The sequence below is a fragment of the Pelodiscus sinensis genome, unplaced genomic scaffold, assembly GCF_049634645.1.
Source record: "Pelodiscus sinensis isolate JC-2024 unplaced genomic scaffold, ASM4963464v1 ctg35, whole genome shotgun sequence".
Classification (NCBI taxonomy): Eukaryota; Metazoa; Chordata; order Testudines; family Trionychidae; genus Pelodiscus; species Pelodiscus sinensis.
In genome coordinates, this window is record NW_027465908.1 from 2,179,917 (window position 1) to 2,206,661 (window position 26,745).

General features: G+C 45.1%; 1 protein-coding gene across 3 annotated transcripts in view; it reads left to right on the forward strand.

Moving 5' to 3' along the window:
• LOC142824442 (beta-galactosidase-1-like protein 2) overlaps positions 1-26,745 on the forward strand; it is a 54,221-nt gene that overhangs the window by 1,612 nt on the left and 25,864 nt on the right. Inside the window, exons 2-10 of one of the 3 annotated variants that reach the window (XM_075916400.1) lie at positions 4,123-4,179; positions 4,276-4,314; positions 8,635-8,832; positions 9,741-9,809; positions 11,618-11,713; positions 15,042-15,150; positions 15,626-15,718; positions 21,412-21,493; positions 25,514-25,578. In XM_075916400.1, coding sequence (XP_075772515.1) covers positions 4,123-4,179; positions 4,276-4,314; positions 8,635-8,832; positions 9,741-9,809; positions 11,618-11,713; positions 15,042-15,150; positions 15,626-15,718; positions 21,412-21,493; positions 25,514-25,578 — 808 coding nt within the window. The remainder of the gene's footprint in view (positions 1-4,122; positions 4,180-4,275; positions 4,315-8,634; positions 8,833-9,740; positions 9,810-11,617; positions 11,714-15,041; positions 15,151-15,625; positions 15,719-21,411; positions 21,494-25,513; positions 25,579-26,745) is intronic. The other 2 variants (XM_075916401.1, XM_075916402.1) reach the window with 2 other exon arrangements.

A 26,745-nucleotide genomic window follows, 5' to 3' on the forward strand; every position in this document is an offset into this window, starting at 1 on the left:
AAGCTTAGGCAGTGAAAGTAGACTGATCAGTTTTAACTTACACATTTAGTTGGTTCCACTTCATGTGTCTTTCAAACTAGCTTTATGCACCAGTAATTGGGTTTCAAATACAACAGTGGGGATGCTATTCATTCAAAAATAAACTTTGTCAGAAGCACCATTGCACCATTAACAGTTTACATATTTTGAACTTTGTGCCTAAACTGACTTCACATGTACTTTGATCCTTAACCCATTCATGGTTGTTATCTCTCAGCAACAGTTTTAAGCAATTTATATTATGCACAAAACTGTACATTAGTATGTGTAGCAGTGAGTTTAAGTACTGACAATTGATTTACAAAAAGACAAATCTGAATAATGCACATATTTCAAGATGTGAGGTTATTAGATGTTCTGCAGTTGGGGCGGAGAAGACTGGAACTTTTGAATCTTCTCACATGGTTTGAATCTAGTTTGGGCTAGCAGAGCCTGAAAGTTATCATGTCTGGCTACTCCTGTGTGCAGTGGCTTTGCAGGATCTCAGTCAATTTTTCACCAGACAGATGTCTGTATTTCCGTACATTGTTTCAGTTGAGACTAATTACCCCACCCTTCCTTACTCTTGTGCTTTGTTGGAAGTCTCAACAGCGTGACCAAGGACAGAATGGGATCATGGGGGTAGAATTCCTCTTACTCTACAAATATTCATCGTGTGTGTGTGTGTGTGTGTGTGTGTGTCTTGGTGAGACAGCTGGTTTTGTACCTGTGGAATGGATGAATAGATAATTTTAGGACTGTCAATCCAGCTTCTTCGAACTAGTGTGAATATTCATGCAAAGGAAGATTAAATGGCAGTACTTGAAAATGGGTTGTATGAGAGGGGTGCCCACAATGTACTGTCAACTCAGGATATGCTAGTTGCTGTTTCCCACAGCATGTGCTTGCTGCTGCTTACAGGTGTAATGCCAACATCACACTTAAGGCAATCTTCTTCTGTTATCGTTGCTGAGTAATGTTTCTGCTTAAAGGTCTATCTCTCCTCTGTGTTAACATGACTCCCATTAACCTTAGCGAGTGATTGCATTCAGATGAAAAATAGAGACTCCTTTAATGTGGAAACATTTACAAACTTCATGCTTCCTCGTCACTGCTTTAAAAAAAATGCTCTTGATTCATAAGAACTCAGGCCTGATAAAACAGAAGCAACATCTTCTTTTATCAGAATGCATAGAGAGAAATAGCACCACTCGGAATCAATCACTGACAGGGAGCATTCATCCAGTGGGGGAAGCATGGAGAGAGTAATGCCACAACCAGATAGAAATGATTTAAAAGCTTTAAATAAATATTACACATAATATAGCAATTCCTTGTCTATCATAAAAAGTAATGGATCAGGAAAGACCAATTGCTGCCACTATAAATCAGCTCCTGTGTTAAGCTAACGTTCTCCCCATCGACCTTGGCTCCTGTAGGGTTTACTAAAATCGCTAAAGCCCTTTGATGGATGGCATGCATTTACAAATCAATCACTCTCTATGCTGAATCTAACCCATCTTTGAGACTGCTAGGGGTATCTCTTGCTTTTTTGTATCAGAGTTCTGTCTTATTTGTGCTTTTAGGCATATCTTGCTTATTCTGGTCCTGGTTATACCAACCCTACTTTGAGTTAGCACCTTGAGATCAATGTGATTACAGGTGGAGTAACATATTAATCAGTATTGGTAAGAGGCTTTATCTAACTTTCCGTTGAGCAATGTATTAGGCCCTTTCTCCTCCGACTCCTCACTTGTTCACGTTGAGCCAAACTTTATCCCTTGTCCGCAGGTCCGCTGACAGAGTGGGTAAAGGGGGCAGTTATCCCAGAGCTCGGCAATTCAAAGGGGCCTGGGGCTCCCGGCTGCCACGGCCGCTACTATGGCAGCGGTGCAGCTGGAGCTTTGGCTTCTTTAATTTTCCACTGGAGCGCTGCCCCACATGCTCCATGGGGCTGCCTGAGAAGGCAGGGGCGGGTGGCACTGAGTGTTACTTGGGGACTGACATGGCTCCAGGCGCGGCTGAGGTCTGGCTGCCCTAGGTTCGCTCCTTCTGTCTGAGACCCCACCCCTTCCGGAGGCATGGCAGTGTTCCTCACACACTTTACCCAGGGGCCTCGGGAGGCTGCTTGTGCCACTCCTCCTGAAGGCAAAGAAGTTACACTACAGATCAATGTGGTGCTGTGTGTTTCAGATGATGTCCTTTCTGAGATTCAAGCTGTGGGGAGTAGCTTTTGTATTTCAGCCAGAACTAGAACATCACTGTGGAACAGTATTCCAAGGGAAAATAGTGGGAGGCCCTTTACTGGAGATATTAGAATCTAAGCTGTCTAAAGCACTGGTGCATGTACTCAAGCTTGGGAGGATAAGCTTAGAACATGTAAAGACTGAGGCTTGTATTGGGCAGATTTTTCAAATGAGTGCTTGAGGTCCTGGTACTCAAGCAACTTTTTTACTTTCGTAAATTACACGGCAAGTCTAGAGGTGCCAGGACTCAGCACTGGCAAGCTCTGGCACTGATTGGACTGTTCATGACTCTTGCAGGGGACAAGCTGAAGGACTAACCCAGGAGATATGGAACATGAGAGAGAGCACCAGAAGAGAGCCCTTGGGCCAGTAAACCTTAGTTGCCTGTTGTCACAGGCAACCACATTGTACCATACCACCCATAAGCTTACCTCTCAAAGCTAATTAGGTTATTTGTTCCCACTAGTTTGGGGAGGCTATTTTAGAACCTTATTTCTCTGAGGGTCAGAAAACTACTTCTACTTACATGTGTTCATAGACAGATTTTACTTATTTCTTCCTGTTCCAATTCTTTCCTTAAGTAGCTCGTCTCCATCCCTGGTGATGAGACACCAACTACATTTGTGGAGAACAGTCCTTTTCCCTCTCAGCCTTCTTTTTCCTAGACAAAACAAGCCAAGCCCTTTTAGTCTCCCCTCATAAGATGGGTTTTCCATTCTTCTGATCATCTTTGTTAGTTCTCTTTGACTTTGGAAAGAAATTCTTTGACAATTCACCTCTTTTGAGAGAGGAACAATCACTTTGCTGTATGGGGAATGATAGCCCAGATGAGTCTTGCTATGAGGAAAGAAATTACCTAGAATTGCTTTCCATTGAGCTGGTCACTGGAAACATGTTTAGTTTTGTAGATAATTGTGAATGGTTCTCTTTTTATTTTGGTAAGTGTTCCAGACACAATGGCTTTGTTTGGTTACGAATTACATGAATTCTACAGTGACAGGAACAGTACAAAGCTGAATAGATACTGCAGTGACAAGAGCTTTAGGATAAGGTCAATATTTTTCTTGTGACTATAGATCTACATTTTTTTTTTAAAGAGAGGCCACTGACTTTAGTTGCCCAGCTTGACACACCTTGGGCCCTGACTTTCAGATGTGTGGAGTGTCTACAATCTCTGTTGCTTTAAAATGGAGTGATGGGAGTCCAATGCTTTTGTAATTCAAGCCAAAGATGTCTCATGTTGGGCACCCACAAGTCCCTGGCTACTCTTAGAAACATAGCCCTTAGTCATGAATGCAGCCAATGCTAGTGAAATCCTTTCTTGAGCTGTCAGTGGATCAGCCTTTGAGAACTGCCTCCCCAATCTACCTCCACTTGTAAGTGATTTCTTCAAAGAGAGTTGCATTGTGAAATAGAAGCAGATCTGGGGAGGTCACTGGTATGACTGCTGAGCCATCTGATCCTTTTGGCATAGTGATCTACTTGTAGCTCTTCAGTGAATAGGAGATGTGAAGTTGATTAATTCTTCAGTTTGGTCTCTGCTTCTCTTCACTTGCATATGTTGATTTAATCACTATCTTGAATCTATGCATGTGGGCTTTCTTTAAATGTTGCTGTCAGACACTTCATGTTTGCTCCTTTGTGCTATTACATGAGCTATTCTTCCTTTGTTAGTGTGTAGATCCATTATTATTGCACAAATGTACAAATCCTATAGATTACAGTGGGTTTTGACCTGCGGTCTGTCATATTCTCTGCTGTTCATTAAAAAATAGCAATAAAGCTGATTTGACAATAAATCCACTTGAGGGTTCAATGACTAAAGACAGCAATGTGTAATCCAGACTTCGTTTTCCAGGTATTACTCATTCCTGCCGGTTGTTTCAGAGGCCTGTGCGAATGATGTACAACAGAGGTACTATCTGTGCTTATTAGCGAGCCCTTGCAATCAATGTATTGGAAGTCTTAGATTTAGTTCCTTTGTAGCAAGCAACCTTGTCTTGTCTTCCAGGAGAGCTAATCACCGCAGATCTCCTCTGTTCAAACCTATGTAAGCCATGTGCTCTGAAATGTCCTCTCTACCTTCTGTCAGCTTCCTCTAGTTAAAAGTTGACCTTTGTGTAGAAAACTGGTAGAAGCTTAGGTATTACCACCTCTAAACATTACCTTTCCCTCTAACTTGTGGATTGGTCTTACTCGTCTCAGAATGGAAGCTATTTCTTGCATCTGACTGTGACACAGTTTCACGGGAACAAATTGCCATTGTACATATGTGGCTGGGTTTTGAAGTAGGGATGTCATTGTGTAGACGATTACACAATTAACTGATAAGCCTACGCTTGTCATTTAAACTTGTCGACTACACACATTTCCCCCCACCGGGTGACTGGCTAGCTTAAAAGCAGGCTCCCCATGAGCACTGGATCTGCCTGCCTCTTCCCCACCCCCACACTGCTGCCTCTGATAAAGAGGCAGGAGCACAGAGGATGTCTGGCAGTGTTCCCTCTAAGCTGCCTGGCAGCACAGCTTCATAGGTGATTAATCGGCCCTGCCCAGTCAGAGGCTCAGGGCTCCAAGCATGGAGCTCACTGACTGGGCAGAGCTGATTAATTGCCTGTGAAGCCGGGATGCCATGCAGCTTAGAGGGAACACTGGTGAATGGAGGTAGACTGGATCCAATGTGTGTGTGGATCAGCTTTGAAGCTAGCTTCCCACTCGTATAGGCTCCTGATAACTGCCCCCCCTTCCTTGCTGCCTCCTCCAGAGACAGGGGGGTGCGGGAGGTGGCAGGCAGGAGCCAGCGCTGGGGGAAGCTAGCAGCAGCATGGGAGGAGAATAAGGGGAAAGTGAGGCTGCCACAAAGCAGCTTCTGTCCATGGGCATCCAAGCTCCCTGCAGACAGCGACTGCTCCGGAGCTCTTGCAGACAGGGGTTGCTGCCACGGAAGAGCCTCTGTCTATGGCAGGTCCAGATATGCCACGGACAGAGGCTGCTCTGTGGGATGAGCAGCATGCTCTGTCAACTGGGAGCTTGGATCCCCTGCAAACAGGGGCTGCTGCAACCCCATGCTGCTGTCTCTGTATCCGATTTAGTTATTTCAAAATAATTTTCTTGTGTAGACATGCCCTTGGGAACTTCTACCCCCAGCTCTTTTCCCACAAGAGAGCTTGGGGGAAAAAAAACCCTATAACTTTTGATAGCTGGCGCCTCAGTCTTAGGCATGCATTCAGAGACCTCCTGTGCTGCATTCCACCACACAAGAATCAGATCATAGCCTTAAAAAGGGTGATTTTGTTAACAAAATGAAAAGATACATTTGGCAAAGCATACTTGGTTGCTAGATGTCATAAAGCAACTGCAGATTATAACACAGAATTGCATCCCTGGGATTCAGTTTAGAGACAGTGTAGGGGTGGGGGAGGCATAATACTCAGCACAGAGATGTTTAACCAAACACCAGAACAAAGAAAATAACATGATCACGTCTAAATAAACCTTCCCTGTTACTTGCATATCCAAATCTTCAAGGTCCTGTTAATTTCTGGGCATGGGTATCCCTTTTCTGGGCACGGGTATCCCTGTAGTTCAGTTCACCATTTCCCTCCAACTCCTGGTTTAAACCCCACACAAAGAAAATCTGCAGGCAGATTCCCTTTCAATTAAATCTCAACACTTTCTTCTCATTGGTTCTTGTGGCTCCCTGCCAACATTTCCTTGCGACCTGGGTTTAACATTTTGGTTACTGAACCCTGGGATGTTCAGAAAAGGACAGTACCTTACCCATCCATCACGCAATTTCAGCAGATAACTCAATTAAAATGCTTGTGAGTGTGATGTCTTATGTTTTTTTCATTGCGTGTTTCTGATGATGTATGGCTGCATTAGAACAGGGAGTGAGTTCATTGTCCAAGTCTTCCTGGCCACTTGCTGAAATGTCAAGTTTTTTAGGTTTTAATGCAGAACGGCCAGTGGTATTTTCCTGATTTGAACCTGCCTGAGAGAACAGGGTACAAGCTCATCTCCGTATCTGTGGAAGTTCAAGAAGGTGTCTAGGCAAATAAATGCTCATTTGGATGCCAATGTTTATCCAAATGTGGATAGCCTATTAAGGTGCCTGTAGCTGGGAAATACTGAGCTCACAAAGTCCAATGTCCCACTAATATTTACTGTTGCAAAATTGTCAATTTGAAAAAAAAAAAGGTTTCCTGCTTCCATGCTGCCCTCAGGCCACGATGACCTGTTCATGCATCATTTTAGTCAGGAGGACAGTCCCATTGACTTTTAAGTCAGAAGTCCCCAAGCTGCGGGGTGAGCCTCTCAAAGGGGTGGGAAGGAATGTTCAAGGGAGCACAGTGAGGCTCAGCCCCCCCCCCCCCCCCCCCCCCCCCGGGGAGTGGAAGGGAGAACCACCTGGCCCAGCATCAACTCCCAGACCTGCATCGGGCACTGCTCTCAGCCCCTTGCCATGACTCTGCTTCTGGCCCTAGACCCACCCCTAGCTGCCCTACCCATAGCCCTGTCCCCATGCATCATGGTGCTGTGGCCCAGCTCTGGAGGAGAGAGCACAGACAGGAGTAAGGGGGGGAATGACCTTGAAAATTTAGGGGATCACTGTCTTAAGCATTTGGTGCAGAGGTATTTCTGCACCTACAATAATACCAGAGAAGAATTAAAGTGACAGACTTCGTGGTGTACAGTGATTGGACTTACTAAAATAATTGACAGGAAGCAAAGAAAGAAGAATTCCTCAAGAGGAATTTGAAGAATGGCGAATGGGAGACTTGCAGGCATGGGAGATGGCTTGAGCGACTGAGGATTGGGATGAGGGGGAAATGAGAGCAGTGATCATGCTGGAATGAGTTTATAGGGATTATGGGCCCGATTTATCCCTTCAGTGAAATTATGCCAGTGATGGAATGACTTAAAAAAAAATCCACAATGTGAAAGTGGTCCCATCTTTCCTCTCCTATCTTTGACCAAAATGAGCAGAAAAGGGACCCAGCCACTCTTTCACGACTTGAAATACACAGCATCAGGGGATGCTTATACAGTAAAACTCCGATGGTCTGGCACCATCAGGAACCCGGAAGTGCTCCGGGCAGCCGGACCATTGGAGCTGCTCTGCCCCCAGCTTCCCCGATTCAGCCGCTGCTAAAACTGACCAGTGGCTGAATCGGGAAAGCCGGGGGCAGAGCAGCTGGAGTGCTGCCGGGTTGGTCCCGTAGTGCTGCCCCTCGGGGCTGCGGGACCCAACCTGGCAGCACTCCAGCTGTCCCCAATTCAGCCGCTGCTGAAACTGACCAGTGGCTGACTCCAGGAAGCCCGGGGGCAGAGCAGCTCTGTCCCCGGGCTTCCTGGAGTCAGCCGCTGATCAGTTTCAGCAGCGGCTGACTTGGGGACCCCTGGGGCAGAGCAGCTGGTCCGAGGAGTGGCGCTACCAGACCAACCAGGCAGCACTTCAGCTGCTCTGCTGCAGGCATCCCCGATTCAGCCGCTGCTGAAACTGACCAGCAGCGGCTGAATCGGGGTCGCCTGGGGTAGAGCCAGACTATCGGAACGGGGGGCTATGAGAGGTCTGGGGTGGTATCCCCCCACCCCAGGCCTTTCATAGCCCCCCCTTCCGATAGTCCGGCAAATCTGATAATCGGGCACCCCCTGGGTTCTAAAGGTGCCAGATTATCGGAAGTTTACTGTACTTCTAAATTATGCTTAGATAGCTCAGAGCTTTTCCAGCAGAAACCTCAAACTCTTACACAAAACGTGCTGGGCTCTTTTTATGTCCACAGGGGGCCAACAGGTATTTAAGGGCTCATCTGAAACACACAAACAACTGTATGGCGCCAATTTACTTAGCGGCTGTGTCTAGACTGGCCAGTTTTTCTGGAAAATCAGCTGCTTTTCCGGAAAAACTTGCCAGCTGTCTACACCGGCCGCTTGAATTTCCGCAAAAGCACTGACGATTGTCATTGTTCTTGCGGAAATACTATGCTGCTCCCATTCGGGCAAAAGTCCTTTTGCTCAAAACTTTTGCACAAAAGGGCCAGTGTAGACAGCTCAGCTTTGTTTTCCACAAAAAAGCTCCGATCGTGAAAATGGCGATCGGGGCCTAGATTGGCCACGGACGCTTTTCTGCAAAAAGTGCTTTTGCAGAAAAGCATCCATGCCAATCTAAACGCTCTTTTCCGAAAATGCTTTTTAACGGAAAACTTTTCCGTTAAAAGCATTTCCGGAAAATCATGGCAGTCTAGACGTAGCCAGCAAGTTTGAGGGACCAAGTCGTTTCTGCTAGGTGGGGTGAAACGAATTGCACTGCTTGGGAGGTCCCCTGAGCTAGAGTTCAGATGCTGACATGTTTTCCCTCCCATTCTAGGTTTAACTGGAGCAGTCTGATCCCCCTGCAGTTGTGGGGCAGGACACTGGGCTTGCAGACAGAGGATTCTAAGTTCCTCCTTGAAGGTGTGCCCTTCCGCATCTTTGGAGGCTCCATGCACTATTTCCGAGTCCCCAGGGAATACTGGAGGGATCGCATGGTTAAGATGAAGACATGTGGTTTGAACACCCTCACTACGTAAGTGCTACCTTCACTAACACAGTCCTACAGAGCAGCTAATTAAATCGGTGGAGATTTTGCCAATACTAGAGCAAGTCCTAAAAGTGTCTTCTGTTCAAGTCATGAAAGACAGGTTGGTTCCTTTTCCTGCTCCCTGCATGTTTTCCTGCTTGAAATTGTGCCCTCTACTCTGTTAACCACCTTAGGTTCTGCCAGTCCACACATTGAACTCTAACCTCTCTAAACTTTATAGCACACCTTGAGTTGCTCAGTTAGTCCTGGCTTTCCAGGTATGTCTGAGGGAGTCTGATGTGACTGGTCACTTACCACTGACACAGTGGCAAAGTGGGTCCAGGCTCTGTTGTTGCCACTTTACGTGATAGTGGTTTAGAAATTGCTTCAGCCTCAGCAATGAAGAGATACCACGACAGCAAAGACTAAATTCCAAGATGAGTTTAAACTTGTCCCTTCAGCAACTCGCAGCAACTTAAACTCCTTTTCACTTCATTACTCGGACTCCCGCTCTCTTACTAACCTTTAACAGGCCTCCCTGCTTGCTTATACTCTGAACTTGGTCCATGGAACCTGAGGGAGTCCGAACTGGTGTAACTCACGTACTGAAGGGCTGAAAGAAAAAAATGTAGGAAGAAAATCATCTAACAGGAGTGTGTATGAAGTAGAATATAAAGACAGCTCCAGCCTGCCCTAACTGCTGATTCCTCAGTGTGAAGTAACATCAATATACACCCTGTTACACATGTGCACATACAGCTGTAAGTTTGCCTGAATCTATTCATGGCTAGAAGGTGGTGTGCACAAAAAGGCAGTGCATAGAGGTAGGGCAGGTAGTTCTCCCCCTGTTCCCTGGTCCTAGCCCCTTATCAGTTTGTGAATTCCCAATCCCTGTCTCTGACTCTCTTTTTCAGGTACGTGCCATGGAACCTTCACGAAGCAGCGAGGGGGAAGTTTGATTTCAGCGGAAATCTGGATTTAGAGTATGTGGTGTAATTTTGTTTTGTTTTGTTTTACACTATTGTGATCACAGGTTTGAGAGTAGAGGTCAGATGTCCAGATCCGTTAGTGATAACTTTAGGATGTAGGATATTAAGGAACTTGACCATCGGAGAAGTATTCACATACTAAGTGTGTGATGCATAGATGATCTTATAGGGACATGTCAAGGAATATACAGATCACTGTCCTTTTCCCTTGCTTTGCCAGCTAATGTCACATCATTTCGTTTATTTAGTGGCTCTTTCCTCTTAACTAGGCCTGCAAAGAAGACTCTGTTATAAAACTGTGCTTTAACAAACTGCTTTTTTTGATGCAGTTTTTTTTTCTAAGTTTTGCTCTAGACCTGCGTTTCTCAAACTGTGGGTCCTGACCCCCCAGGGGGTCATGAGCAACTTAGAGGGGTGGTTGCGGTATCACAAAGTTTGAGAACCCCTACTCTAGACAACATCTATAACAGGATTCTGGCTACATCAGTGAGAGAAACTCTATTGGGACCCTGCTTACACAAGAATCATGTTTAGTGATAGGTTTGCTGAGCCTAGAGCTGTTTCCAACCCAGACACAATCTTGGATAACCCAGTCAGTGTAGCTTAGTGGTTTAGAACAGGGGATTGGGAGTTGGGAGAACTGTCTTGATTCTGCCACTCACATTCTATATGACCTTGAGCAAAAACAGTCTGTTTGGGCCTCATCTTTTTCATTAGTAAAATGGGGACAGTAGAAGTGTCAAGTAATAGCAGTGATTGTGTTGTGGGGTGACACTCCTAGTTTGGAGCAGCATTTTCCAAAGCCTTAACTATGCAAAACATCCACAAAAGTTTGTAGTTAGTCTGTGTTTGTGTTAACAAGCATGCAGGTAACCCTTAAGATGGAACCAGACCCATTATATATCTCTGTTATTTTCCCAAAAGCTCCCCCACGCGTACACTTCCCAGAGCCCCATATGTTGTCTTAGCCAACACTGACTGAAGCATTTTTTTATTCTAAACTATCTGGAACAGATGAGATGGCAGCTTCTTATCTTGAGGGAGTCTTGAGTCTTTCAGAGTTCCACAGTAAGAAGAGTGACTGGGGTTCCTCACTCCCCATGCAAAACAACCCCCATTGATTATCTTGTTCGTATCCTTCCCCTTCTGTTCACAGCAACAACAAAGCTCATCCACTGATTCTCAGCATTACCCCACTGACTTTCTCTTGAGAGTGGTGACTGTGATTAGTAGAAGTTGCCTGCTGGACCCATCTGTTAAGTGGTGAATCCTCTTCCTCATCTAATTGCTCCGTTCCCTCTGTGGACAGCCTTCCTTTATGGTTGGGTCAGAAACACTCTATCTATGTCTCAGAGCAAGCTATTCCACATCTTTAAAGCAGTCTGTTATTTCAAAATAATGGGCGTGCTATTCCAGCGTCCCAATAACCCTCGTTCCATGAGGGATAAGGAATGTTTCAGAATAGCGCTTTATTTCAAAATGATCTCGAAAGAAGCTACACAATTAGCAAAGTGGAAATTGTGTAGCTTGTTTTGGGGTAAAGGTACAGTGTAGACGCACACTCTGTTGTGAGGAGTCAGGCGGGGGGCAGTGCCGGGTTAAATGGAATAATTGTGTTTGCAGATTATGTGACTGCATTAAGCCTCTGGGCCCCCCACTCCTTTAGGGTGGATTTTTTTTGGAGGCCTTTGAAACCCACTGATTTGGACTCGCTAGACAGCACGGTCATGGGTACATTAGAAATGTACAGAAACCCAGTGGTTCTTCAGCAAGAAAATAATTACTGTTTTCGGATTTCCTAGGGCCTACCTAACCTTGGCAGCTGAAGTTGGACTATGGGTGATTCTGCGTCCAGGACCCTATATCTGCTCTGAGTGGGAGCTTGGTGGTCTTCCCAGGTAAGAGTGTACATGGTGGTTGCCATTTGGGTTCTTTGTTTGATTCAAATACTTAGGCATTCATCTGTTAACTTGAGACTGACTGTAGATACTTTGCATTTGTAAGACCATAGGAACACACAAGCTCCCTGCATCATGCAGCTCAGTCTCCTGCAGAGAGTCAGAAATAATGTTAGAAAATGATCAGGTGTTTCAGCCTGTGTTCTCTGAGGACAGGGTCATGTCCGATGTTCCCTCTTAAGTGTTTCCATCAATGTGCGAAATACATTTTGTTCTGTGCAGCAAGGCGTGTGCAGATGTGCACCACCCATAGAAACACATGCTGCCGGCTGTGGTCAGCTGTAGGTCCTCTGCCAATCTTTCCTGGATGGTGCTCTGCTTACAGGGAACACTGGTCATGTCCTATAGCAGAAAGATTCCCACTCAGTCATTGATCCTTTCATAGCATTACAAACCATGGACCTGGAATTAGAATGCTGCTGTGAACAGTCCCTTTTTAAGGCTCTGGTATGTGCTGGTTAGAGCAGGGGATTGGCGTTCCCTGTTTCATGTTCTATCACTGATTTGCTATATGACCTAGATTTACCTTTCTTATGCTTCAGTTTCCCTGACGATAAAATACAGAGAGTGGTATTTGCAACTTGATGCAAGGGTTTATTCACCCCAGGGCTCATTTTAATAAGCCTATAGGGACTCTCGCACGATGTGGATGGGAGCAATAATGTCATGATTCCCTCAACCCTCTATTAGAAATTCTTTTAAATCTTTGTCCTCCTGAAAACCTTTTTTCATCCATAAAGCCTCCACTTACAACCAATTTACTAGATCTCTGAGGTGGTCATGGCCAGCTGCAACTGACTGGTTTATATAGTAGAGTCAGCACATTTACCAGTTCTACCGCTGCCGTTGCATAAGTAGACTCTCATGTTTAGAGCAGCCTGGTCATGGTACGAGTTGTTGAGAGCCAAATCTAACACGTAAGCCCTGAGAATCTTTCCTGGTTACCAGATCCCAATGGGACAGCTGTTAGGGTTCAGTCACACTTGTTTATCTTTCTTTGTCTTACTCACCAGAGCTTTAACCTCAGTGGAGGAGCTTGGCTCAGATGAAATGTTGGGATGCTCTCTTCCCATCTATCCTGTTGCGCTTTTGCTGCAACTCACGCTCTCCCTGATCTCAGACAAAATGAGTTCAGAGTGTTTTGGCTATTTAATGCAATTAGAATAATCTTATCAGGAGATGAGTTTGATTAAGGCCCCTAGGGCATTCTCATGTAGGGATGAGAGGCTTTTTTGCCTTAACGCTTTGCCACAACATGTAACACACGGCTTTTTGCCAACCTGGGGGCCCAGGTGGCAGCAGAATATGTTGCCACCTGGGAATCAAAAATAGAGTTCTGAGATTGTGCCGGTCTTACAGGGATTCTCTCTTGTTCCATCCTTTCAGCATCATTAATGATGCCACAGCTGCTTGCGATAACAACCGGAAGTAGTTGGTTAAAACTAATTTTAGTTGAAAATGACAGCATTATTAGCTGATCCAAGGTCACTGTTGTAATATATTTTGTGCTCATACAGCCCCTTTTGACTGATACAGGAATAGTACCCCCATTTTACAGTTCCCATGCTGAGGGGGAGCAAGGTTGTGACTCGGCCAGAGCTATACAGTTGCAGAGTGGAATAATTAACCCAGTAATTTTGACTCTCAGATCCTTGCTCTTACTATTAACTCATGGTTCCTCCTGTAGGAACAGGCAATGAGTAAAGTTAGGTTGTAACAGCTATGCAGAATACTGCACTTGAATGCGTATCGGTTATTCCCATGTTATCCCAAATGAACCAATTCAGCCCTGTAAATCTGCCCTAGAAGTGAAGTGAGAAATTATTTCAAAAAATGCTGTGTATAGGGATGGCGATTGGGAGGGTCGGAAACTTGGTGTAGGATGGATTTTTATGCAGGAGTATTGACGGTGAGAATGCAGAAAGCTCACAAATACTCTTCCTCCATGTCACTATGGAGGTCACTGGCTGCTCTCTCAAGTCACTCTTTCTGTCAAGGGTATTTTTTTTTCTACTGATGGCTCAAGAATAAGCCAGCTTAAAAACTTTATCTCCATCTTCTGAGATCTTCTGGAGTGTTCCCTGTAAGCTGTGCATTTGTGCAGCCACTCAGGAGAGATTCAGAGCTGATTAGCAGAGCGCCCACAGCTAGGTTTTGTACCTACTGGTAGTGTACGTTGACACATGCCTTGGTGCCCACAAAAATGCATGGAAAAGATTAGAGGGGAACATTGGTGCAGGATATATCATGAATGGGAATTGGAATGGGGCTGTCTCTTCCAAATTCAGATTCACTGTATCGTGTTGAGGGAGAAGGTGACGGGTGGTGAGAATCTGGAATTGTGATTTGGACTCTCTATCAAATGTCAGTGGAGGTTTGCATTGTAAGCATACTTAATGGGATAACCGTCAGGACAGTGATTCCCTAAAAGAATTCCTTTTTTACATGAAACATGCTCAAATACCCCATGGGATTCCATTGCTGTTCATGGCATGAATGTCTGTGGAACGTTGCTCTGTGCTACTAAATAGAGGTGGTGTTCCACAGAGAGGTGGCTCCCCTGCAGTCACGAGTGGAAGGATTTTAACTCACATGACCCTAAAAGGTGCTGTATTAATTAGGGATGTAAAATCTGTTTAAGAGTAGTGGGGCTGCTCCAGCCTGGCTGGGCCACCAGTTAACCGCTTAACTGGTGAACCGGTTAACCCTTTATATCTCTAATTTAAATGTAAAGTCACCGTCATTATTTAACACGTGACTCTTCTGTGTCTTTGAATTATCTCTGCTGAACTGATGGCACAAGCAAGCATTTTCCTATTATCTCCCACGTTCAGATTCAAAGTACAGTGTTGAAGGAGAGGAGGATGGTGGTTAAAATCCACAGTCTTGGTTTGGATTCTATAACAAATGTCGGTGGAGGTGTACATTTCTGTGTGAGAAGGCACTGGGTAGAAGTACAGGCTATGATTATGTCCTGAATATATCTAGCTTATGGGCTCATATTGCCAGGTGCTTTCTAGGTGATGTGGAGTACTTTCAGTTCCCATCTAGTTCGCTGGAAACTCAACACCTCTCAAGAAGCCCTCAGCACGGAGCTGTTGCTGAGCCAATAGATCGAAAATGGTAGTTCTTTCTCCCTGAACTCTGTAACTTGTGAGCAAGTGGGACTCATGCATGCATGCATGCTGGGGCAGAAGTGAGTCCCCAGTCGATTTCCTTTGCTGCTGAACAAAGGAATCTCTAGGAATCTCCTTCTGTTCTCTCCTAGCTGGCTACTCCAAGATCCTGACATGCAACTGAGAACAACCTACAAGGGCTTCACAGAGGCTGTGGATGCTTATTTTGATCACTTGATGGCCAGAGTGGTCCCTCTTCAGGCAAGTAAGATGCATCACCCTCTCTTTCCAGAACCTGACTACTGCAAGCATTAGAGTGTGCTCATGCAGTGGCTTCAGGATAACCGGCAAATGTACTGTCTACGTTATAACAAGCCTAGACTGCAGCTGGCCATGGTAGCCTCACAGATCTAGTGAGTTGCTTATAAGTTGGGCCTTTGGGGGCAATCCTAGCTCACCTGTTAGTGAGTTCCATGGAGGAAAAACATGATCAGCTGGATGCAGCTCCCATTAGATTACTCTCTTCCTCTTCTGCCCCCTTGCCTTCCAGCAGCAGCAGTGCAGGTTTTCCCTGGCTTGGAAGACAGAGGCCTTTCCATCTTAACTGTTGAAGTGTGATCCCCTCTCCTGGTCACATGCATTCATTTCTTGAGCCCAGAGCCACGTTATAATCGAGTATCATCTGGATTAGAAACCATGAACCCTGGTGATCAGCTTCTCCTCTCTTTCCCTACAGTACAAGAAGGGGGGCCCCATCATCGCAGTGCAGGTGGAGAATGAATATGGTTCCTACGCCAAAGACCCTGACTACCTGACCTACGTTAAAATGGTAATGTTGTCACTCCCACTCTTTCCTGTGTCCGGCACCTTCTGAGCCTGCTTCTTAGCTTCCTCGCTCCCTGCACTCCTACTGACCTCTACTGAGACCTAACAGACTTGCAGGGTCAGTGTCTGATCCAGCTAACGTCCAGTACCCATATCCATGTAGCAAGTGAATTGATCCATCCTATATTATGATGGAGGTTGGGGTCGGGGAAGAGATCCCGTTTTACCCTTTCACTGCAGACAAGAGCCCATGTACGCTGACTGTTGCACTGCACGAGGTCTTCCCAGAACACACAGCGATACCCACCTGGCTGTGCTCTTTCCCATTCTCCAGATCAGAAGCTGTTCTGTGGCATACCAGACCCAGAACCTTGCCTGGGAGGGAGGTTTCTATGAGCCACAGACAAGCCTCCTCCTAAAGCTTGTAATCTGGAGCTCAGCATTAGCCAGGTAGACTAATTTGATTAATAATTCCCTCGTCTCCAATTGTACCTCAGCCTGGGCTTCTGAGTCGGGAGGGAAGAGCTGGTGTGCATGCGAGAAAGCTGTTATCCTCGTGGATCAGATATGAACCATGCTGACTTGCTCAGCTGCCGCTGACACAGTACTCATGCCAGTGCAGACAACTAACTGGCGCCACTTTATAGCTCAGAAGGTCACCTCAGGAGCTGTCCACAAGAACCCCCAAATCCTGTTGTGAGTGAGGGACGTTACTTGCTCTGCATCTTGCTGGGGGAGGGAGTATGCTCTGTTTTCAAATGCTTGTGCTACAAATGTATGAGATTCAGAGTAACTGTTAAAATTGTGGGGGGAGGGGATGGAGAAACACTGTCCTCCCTGATCTCCACCCATGCATCCCTTGGATTCAGACAAGTGGCACAGTCCTTTTTTAGCCCCTAAAACTCAGCTCCCTGGAGTATTGTGTGTATAGGCCCAGGTTTGCACCATAAACTCACTGTGCTTCCTGCTTTTCTGTCATGGCATTAGCAGCTTCTGCTTTAACCTGGCAGGTATTTCAGCCCCCTTGTGCTAGAGGCCAGTAAGAGAGTTAACTGGATTAGTTCTGGTTCAGGTCATCCTATTCCTGACAACAAGCCTGCCAGCATTCAATCGAAGAAGTCACATGGCGAGGTTCCTAATCTTCTTTGAATGATTTTCCACCTGTGCTCAGTATTCGCCTCCTTGGAGAGTTAAATATGAATTGTCTTGGTTAACAGGTTAGAAAGTTAATTTCTGGTCTGAACAAAGAATGTCAGAGCCATCTGAAAAAGTCTGTGTAGCTCACACCCCCACTTACATCAATTGATGAGCATGTAAGTAAATGGCTGTTGGGGTCCTATATCATTGTGGCATGGGGGTGGCACTGTTGCAGTGCCCTGAGATCAGCTTTGACCATTTACCAGCCCAGGTGTAGAATCTGCTTGCTCACCTTTACCATAATGTTGATGATGATGCAAGAGCTAGTGATATTTCACTGACCTGTCAAAACAAATTACATGCCCCAGATGAGTGGGTGAATACAATTTCACAAGGCTTTTTCCTTCTGCTTTGGTATTGTGTGTGACACCCTCTGTCTGAGGTTGTGTTGTCTAGTGGTTAGAGAGGAGGGACTAGGAAATCAGACTCCCAGGTTCTCCTCTCGGCTTTGGAGGAGAGCGTGGTGAAGCTTTGGTACAGAGAAATCAAGAGCTAGGACTCCTGGACTTGGCATCTAACTTTTGAGCGTGATGGGTTAGTTACTTCAACTCCTTTTGCCAATCTGTGACTGTAGACTGACTTGTGTTTGTTGTTCACATGGTGCAATAACATTTAAATTAGATTTGGCATTTGAATTAAAACAAAAACAAAGCCCCTTAAGGCCCTATCCCTTTCCCCTCAAAGGTGTACTGCCTTTGCCCTTCTGTGTCCTTGTCATTACTATCTGTACCATTAGCCGCCTTCCTTAAGGTACATGAGCACAATTTCAATAACCCTGCTGCTGTAATTATCTATATACACACACCTGTACCTACCTTTGATTCTATTTCTAATTCTCATTTTCCTGTTGCACCTTGAAATCCTGTAATGCATTTTAATGTGCAGATACTCACTGTTTTTTACTTACATCGAAGTAATGAACACAATCCTAGCATTAATGCAGCACTCTAGGAATATTAAATAAGTGCAAGTCACAGAATTTCCAAAAATATCACAGTAGAATCACAGAATAGTAGAACTGGAAAGGACCTCAAACTCCCTAGGCAATTTATTCCAATGTTTAATCACCCTGACAGTTAGGAATTTTTTTCTAATGTCCAACCTAAACCTCTCTTGCTGCAATTTAAGCCCATTGCTGCTTCTCTTATCATCGGAGGCCAAGGAGAACAATTTTTCTCCTTCTTCCTTATAACCCCTTTTTAGATACTTGGAAGCTGCTATCATAAATTTTGTCCTGCCGCATGTGTGCATTCAGGTATAAACATGATAGCGAATGCAGCATAATGATGAACAGAGATTGTCAAAGAAATTGTAACCAGGCCAATATGTCTCTGAAATGTGTGTCTTTAATTTCACAGTCATAACATCGGTTTTACATAAGCTTCCTGGTGAACATTTACATTTTCCACAATCACACATAGGAAAGTTCTTTACAGACATTAGCTAACGAATCCTTGCAGAATACTCTGGTTCACACTCATGTATTTTATTAAGTGCTACAGTGAGGTGGGGATTGTATTCTCTCTGTTTGCTTTGTTATGTTGCATGTGATGTCTGTAATCTTGTAGTAACCCATGTGTGTGCCTTAATTTCCCTGGGTATTTCAGCAATACCTAGTGATGGAAATTGGCTAATGCTTTCTGTAACCCGAGTGGGGGGGGGGGGCGGTGCAACCAGGTGACACCTTTTGTCAGGGAAGCAGGATAGAGGCCGGAGGTGGGGCTGGCTGCTGCATGTGTGAGTGAGTCTCTCTGGCTTAGAGATGGGAGGAGGGGCCTTGGCTCTGAGCTTCCCCTCCCCTAGGTGAATTTTACTTATTGCTTCTGGTTTCTGTGTTGACAAGTATGTTCTCCACTGCATCTCTGTGGACTAATACATCTTCTGTTCTACCTGATGGCTGAGAGTCGCGTCTGACTGGATGGGGGTGCAGGGCCTGGTGACTCTCCAGTCCTCGGTGCCAGATGGAAAAGCAGAAGCAGAAAGAGGGTTTGATCTAGGGATATAAGCGACTAGTCGAGTCACTACCTGACTAGTTGCTTTTCCCCTCGCCTTGCTGCATCTATCAGAGACAGCAGGGGGGAATAGGAGCTGGTGCTGGTGCTTAAAAGCTGGTTTCCCCAGCACCGTTTACACAGGGGAGGGGGCGGGGACAGGGCACAAACCAGGACTCAGCTGTCCTGTCCTAGCTGTGCCTCTTACTACGTTTAAAAGGCAGAGGTGCAGTGTCTGGGCCTGGGCGTGAGCTGGATGGCTCTTACTACATTTAAAAGGCAGAGCTGCATGGGAATTAGCTCCTGAGGCTAGGTGCTAACTCTGCTGTGGTTCTGCAATGTCCCTCCTTATCGACTAATTGAGTGGTCGATGGAAATTCCATCAACAACTCAATTAACTGATTAAACGCCATTTAACATCCTTCGTTTGATCTAAAGGAACTGATCCAAAAGTAATGGAGAGTTTCCTGCTGACCTCCTTGGGCTTTGATCCAAGCCATATGTATCTTAGCAAAGGGCATGTGGTTGGGGATGGAGACTCTGTGATACTGGAATTATATTTGTGAGTTCATGGCTCTCCAGGCTGTGCTTGTACCATCAGATTGTATTAAAAGAGATTATACAAGCTCTAGTAAGGATCTGCTGTGATTAACAAAGGCTTGAAATGCCCTAGCTTACTGTCTTGTGAGGTTGGAGGACTAAGGAGAGTCCTCATCCAGAGCTTACCATTCATGTTTTTCTGAGAGATACGTTCATTACGTGGTGATTCTGCTAACCCATCTAGGTCTTCTATATTAAATAGTAGGAAGGCTCTCTGTTCTTCTTTCCCTCCCTCACCTATGCTCCTCTTGGAGTTGAAAGCAGCAGAATGACCAGGTATGTGTCAGCCGACGGTCAGGGCAGTGTGTGTGTGTGTATGCTTCCGAGAAAAGGTTTAACGTCCGTGTCTTTACTGCTAGGACCGGGGTCCCGTCGCAGAGGGTGGCCAGCAGGCCAACAGACGCCCCGTTATATAGGAAGAGCTTATTACACCTTAGATTTTAACTGCTAGAACACAAAGTTCCTTCGCAGCGGGCAGCCTGGGAAAGGCTGGAAAGGTGCCCCAACGGATCTTGTCACCTGGGAGTGACACAGATCCAAACGCCCAAGCTCTCCCTATGTCTGTCCCTTTATGACCGGCTGAAGTTCTTTTAAATTGTGCTTGGTTCTGTTACAGCAACTGAAGGAGTCAGGTTAAAACTTAAACAGTTACAGGTTTATTAAAAGACTTATAAAAGCATATGGTTACAATGGCTATTGCTCTATTTCTTAAATGCTAACAAATACAGATTTAAAAAATGGTTACAAAGAAAATAAAGATAGAAAATAGAAATAATGGTACCAAGTGACAGCTTAATCTTTAAAGAGCTCTAAGTCTATGTATATATATACTTAAGCAAAGGACCACATCCAGGTACAATTTTTACCCCTTTCTGTGCCTCTCGACTCCAGCGTGTCAGGCCAGGGCCGGTCTCTCAATTCCTAGGAAAGACGAATACGAGGTGGGCGTCCCCTTGGAACCTCGGGAGATCAAACACCTAACCCGACCAGCAGATAGATGGTAGATTGACACTCAGAGTAAATGCGCTGCTGGACCCATCTTTATACCCCTGGGGGCCCGTATCCTCTTTCTTATCTAAGATGCCGAATTGTACTGGTCCGTTTTGTGGCGCCAGTTCTTACAAGCAAGTTTCAAGTTAATTTACACTTGCAAGAGAGAGAACTAAATTGTGAGCACTAGACATTTTTTTACTGGGCGAGAGATTCCTCCCCCCGCGGATGGATGTGTGTTCGTATCAATATGGGTTTGAGTCAAGGGCACTCCTTGGCAGCCTCTTGGTCAGCAATTGGCGTATCTCTGTTTACAGCCATTCACGGTCACAGCAGCCTGGGCCTTCTGCTCTGTGTGCCCTGTATGCTCCAGGCAAGCAAAAATGGATGTTACAAGGGGGTTCTTGTCTGGCTACAGTATGTTCAAAATAATGCCCGGCTAGGATATGTGGTCCTGAAATTTGAGAGGCTAGAGGGACAGCCAAAGTCTGGTCAAGTAAAGAATCTCGGGTAAGAATGAAGAGAGGCAAAATACAGGGCTGCAGGATCTTCATAATATATGTACTTCAACCATTTCTCCTCTTGTAAAATATGACAGCATGTGAAAGGGAAGGCACCTCCTCCCATTGAAATGAATGGGGATTTTGCCATTAACTTAAATGGAAACAGGAATAAGATGTGGGTTGATGTTTACATAGTCAATTTTGGCCAGAAAGTAGCATAATGCTTTACATTGAAGTCCACAACTGTGGCCCAGATGATGTTCCTCCCATTTCTTTCAGTGGATGGACAGGATAAGAGGCCTGTCCCCTAGCCTCCTCCTCTCCACCTTGAAGAAAGACAATGCTGAACTGTACCTCCTTAGTGTGTAGGTAAAATGTTAAATTCAGGCCCCTGAATGTTTTAATTTTTTATTTAGGCCCTGTTAGACAGAGGGATTGTTGAACTGTTAATGACCTCTGACAACAAGGATGGACTGTCTTCTGGCTATGTGGAAGGAGGTATGTGCTTTTCAAGGTGGGGAAAAAAGGCTGCCTTAAATAAGAAGGGGTGCATTTCCTTAAGAAAATCTTTATTTTATTGTTTTTGCTTTGTGGGAGTGCATTGGAGCACAAGTCAAGGGCCAAAGCGTCATTGTGTGAGATGCTGTACAAATATAGAACTAAAAAAGAGTCCCAAAGTGCTTAGTGCATGCTCCTTTTCAGTGTACTTCCTGGGATATATATGACAGTAGAGTAATGAGGAGCTATATATTGCTTTCCAGACCATGTGGAAGAGTCAAGGGCTGTTAGGGATGAACCACTTGGCTATAATACATTTTAATCAAATAGAAAACTCGTCCTGTTTGGTGCTGAGTATCTGCAACTTACTTTGGAGTTCTTTGGAAGATGAGAGATCAGATACAAAGAGGCTGAAATTGTGGTTAATACTCATAATACTGCCGTAGCTATTTATTTCAATTTAACATATTAAAAATACCTACGTATAAGCACTAGATATCCTAACACTTATTAAAAGTGCAATCATCTTTTGTTAGGACTTTGGTCTTTAGGTTTTAAAAAAAGATGGTCTCATTAAAAGCCAGAAATTGGCCATTCTAGAAGTGTTGAAAATAGTTTGTGGAGGGGCGCTAGTCCTAGGTTACTGGTCAGCCCTAGGTTATTGTCATGGCAGAGCATTTGTCCCTGGAGCATGGAGCTTTTGGGGTGGGGAGGGACAAATTAACTTTTGTGGCATAAATCAAAGGAAATAGTTTGGTGCTTCAAAGTACTGTTCTTTAAAAAAAAAAAAAAAAAAAAGAAAGAAATTCTCCAAACAGAAGCTATAATCTCCCTGAAAATAACCCCTAAAAACTTATCTTGGCATCTGCTTTGCTGCCATGTAATTCCAGCAGACCCCCGTCATATACTGACAGAATCAAATTGGAGACCTTTAGAGCTTATTGCGTTAGCCCTATAACACATGAGCCAAAAGCCAGCCGGCTATTAGCCTAGTCTGTAGAACAGAGTCGTCATTCTATCTGTAAGTGGTTTCAGTGCCACTAGATGGGACATTACGCCCCAGCCAGCAAGTATGTGGGTTATATCAGAAATACAGAAACCCAAGTGCATCAGCTCCAGTTTCTGTGTTTTGTATTTGATGGGGTTGTATACGGCACCATATTGAGATGGTGCTTTTTCCAGGCCTGATCCTACAACTAGCCCTTAATCACTTGAGTGTTCCCATTGACTTCAGCAAAGTTACTCACTTGAGTAATGATTACTGTCCTGTGTAATGGTTTCAGGGCTGAGTTCATACTCCTTAAGTCAGTCACAAGTGCTGCTGATGTTCAATCCAGACACAACTGCATGGAGATCACAAAATGCAAGATTTTCCCCACTCTTTGCTCTTACATTTTAAATAACTAAAAAAGCAGGGGAGGCAGACAAATGCATTCCTGGTTTAACTTTGAAGCTTGTGGAGTTGCACCCCGACTCAATGTAGCCTGTTTTAGTTTTCCTTTCATTTACAGCAGTTTCCATCCTTGTCCACACAGGGCCACTCTCTCCCTGCATTTGAAAGGGGTGGGGGTGGAGTTCCCCTTTTTAGCACTCACCTTCCTTGGGAATGTTTACCGCCTGGGAGCTTTCTTTCGTGCAGAGTTGTCTTTTCCAGAGGGCTGTGTGATGAGAGGGCTTTGATACCGATTTGCCTGTTAGATGTCATAACAATCTGCTCATTAGAGTCAACATGTCAAATAATCAGGAACACGGAATAACTAGGGTTTCAAGTGATGCTGCTGCAGCAGCAAGGTGGCTGTGAAAACACAAAAGGGAAGGTAATAAAATCTGCTGTAGAAATAAATGGAAAGATAAGAGGAGAAAATGCTGCCATGAAGCTGGAGAGGAAATTAAAGCAATGGTCCTGAGGGCTGGTTCATTCTTCTGCTCAGTGGAGGTTTGGTTTCTGTTTAAAATCATGCATGATTCCCATTGGTGCTAGTGGTAGACAAGTGCCTTGCAGAGAAGAATATCCATTATGGAAGGGCATCTGCCCAGGGCATCATAGCCAGTTGTCTTGTTTTCTCCTAAGCCCCTATTCTGTGGCATTAAAAGGTCCTGCTGGCTGCAAATTAGTGCAGTGGTGGGAGCCAACTTTCTGGTGGTGTACACCCCCTCCATACTCATGGACACACCATGTGCTGCAGCTCTGGGAGTAGCATTGAAGCTTGTAGCTCACAGTCTGCATGGACCCATCAGCCAACAACGTGGGCTAAGAAAGGAGGTGCAAGAGCTGCAGAGGCTCCTGGAATCCATGGGCTACCGTGGCAACACCAAGAGGCTTCAGTATTTCCCCACAGGCTGGAGTAGGGTTCAGTGTCTCCTACCCAACAATCTCCCACATCCAACCCAGTGGGTCAGATGGGGCTCTGGGGGCAGGCTTTGCATCTCTGCACCGATTATCTATTAGAATTTAAACCAAGGGAGTAGGCATGGGGCCAGGGGTGTCATTTATTGGGTTATCCTAGGAAAAGTTGATGCATGTGTTCTTTGAAGATGGGAGCTGCTTAAGAGGGGGATGGAGAACTTTCATAGAACCTAGCTAGTTGGGTCAGTTAACTTTCTAGCTCCCCAGTGTCTTTGCTAGCCAGTCAGCAGCATATATTACTAATTCCTAGTGGACAGGTGGCCTCATCCCCTAGAAACCTCCATCACAATCTGCACTCATTGGCAGCCTCGTTAGCAGTGAACCTAAGGGTTAAATGGGCTGCAGAATTCAAACTCCTGTCCCTCCAACTACAGTCTGAAGTGCATTGGATGGCATGTGTGTAAAACAAACTCTGCTGCTGTCAATGCTGTACCCAGTCTGAGGCTTTGAGCTCGATTTTTCCAGTCTCCCACCATTTTTAGTGTAGTTCTTGATTTGCATTGGGAGCAGTACTGGACACCTTGTCTCCATCAGTGTGTTCCATCAGTAGTAAATACATGTCTTGTTTTTTGGGGGAAAAAAAATCAGGGCTTGCACATTAGTTACAGAAATCTGTGAAAATCAACGTAAAAATGGTGACATGCTGGCTCTTATGTTTGTAAATATCTTATTTGAATCATTGTGCTTGACCAAACACAGGCTGCAGCTGATGCCAGCCCTTTTAAATTATTATGGAAAAATCATAATTCTGTATTAACAATACATGTACCCTAGCTCCTTACATCACAGACTCTTGGACTAGTGTGTCTTAAAGGTTAGGCAAGGACAAGAGAAGTTAAGGGCTCTTCCTCAATCCTGGAGGGATGGTGGTATGAAGATTGGGTGACTGGGCAGCAGTATATTCTGTTCCAGAGGCAGGTCCTTGTTGAAGTGCCATCTGCACTTGTTCTTCTGGACTATGCAGTGCCTTTCACCCAGCATGCATCCAGCATAATCTAGCTGTCGGCTTGTTTCTGGTGAAATACTGGTGTGCCTCCCTGCTGAGAAGGAGACTTTAATTGGGAGATCTACCCATCTTGTTCATATTGTGGTTTTTCAGTCCCTACTCTTGTTCACCTGCCCCCACAAAACTATTAAGCAGTAAGCCTCTGCCAGGACTAGAGTATCCTGCAGCTAAAGCCTGGGAGATTAGAATTGCATCCAGATATGATTGCTAATAATAAGAGTTCTCCTTTGCAGTGCCTTTTATCTAAGGATCTCCAAGTACTTTACAGGCACTAGTTAAGCCTTGAGGTCCCCCTTGAGGTGGGCTGCTGTAGTTTATTTCTTGTATCTATGTATGACCATTCGGAGCTAGAAATGTGGCCTACACCTATTTCCCTGTTTGCTGAAGTCCACAAGATGAGAAGCTTCATGGTAGGTCAGGACTCACATTGGAGACCTCCAAGTAGCGCTCAGGTGTGCTGCAGGATGTTGTGTTAATGAGTTGGCTTATTTTCCTCTGAATTGGTGATGGGTTGATGCCCCATCTTGGTGTTTAGAAACACTCCATCGATTGAGGGGTTTGATTACTTATCAATACTAATGAAGGCTCTTTCCCTCCCCTCCCTCAGCTTTGGCCACTATTAACTTGCAGAAGGTGGATTCCACCCTCCTGATCTATCTGGACACAATACAGGTAAGATTTGTCTTTGTTCAGCCTATTCTTATAATTGAAACAGCGGCATCTAAACACTGATACCTTACTTTTGTGGTGGATATTCCAGGCTCTCCCTTCCCATAGGGCCAATTCACATTAAAGTCAATTGAAAGTTCCCTATTGTTTTTCAGTGGAAGTTTGGGAAGGATTTTAATAAGTCTGTATCCCAGTACTCACTCACTGCTTGCTTTCTCACTTGGTTGTGGAGCTTGGCAAGTGTTTGCAACTGGGTTCTATCTTTGGAAAACCAGGTGGGGTAGTGTATGCACCATTGCATCAGAATTTCTGCAATTGAGGTTGGCTCTGGTGTAATACAGAGAGAGACTCAAGCTGCAGATTAAGCTTTGAATTTTGAATGCCTCAATGATTGGGAATATTTGGATTTAAGATTCTGGTTCAGCCTATAATGGGTGAAGCCTTATTTCGTGATGATCCTGGATACTCCTAAAACTGGGGTTTGGGAGCAGAGTTTATCTTAAGCGTCACAAGGATTAGATGTTCAGGACAGAAGACCACAGCTTTTCAAGTGTGGAGTTGCAGTCATTGCAACCCTGAGGGGACACAGCCAACCTCCAGGTTACCAGGAATATGAAAGACTTTGGCAGCACAGTAGAAAGGTCCGGGCTGTAGGCAAAATGAAGGTTTAGCTATAGATTGGGTAAACAACTAGCTTCCTTCTCCTCCTTTCCCGCCTTCTATGGTGTTTGGAGACTGGGCAGTAGTTCTGCTGCATCTTGAGAAAATGGCTGGGTGGGAACGAGTTCGGAGGAAGAGTGAGATGCCTCCAGGAGATTTGTTACATCGCAAAGCCACCAGCGACATGTGATTAAATTATTCCCCTTGACCGAATTGAATTTGCAGCATGAGGTCTGTGTTTGTCCTTTTAAGCACTTAACAGATTTGAACGTCTGGCAATTCTTTTTCTAATATTGAGTGATCGATTAAACAATTAAAGTCAAGTTTTGGCAGGAGAAGGCAGGACTGCACAGCAGCCTTTCCGGCAGGCATGTCCCTCACACCTGTAACAGAGTGCCTCTTGCATTCTTACGGGGGCAGAGGATGGCATTCTGAAGTGTTCTGCTGGTGGAGCCCTTGGGATCTGTGAGCAGATATCCTATTTCCAGGTCCTAATCCGACTCCCCTCCA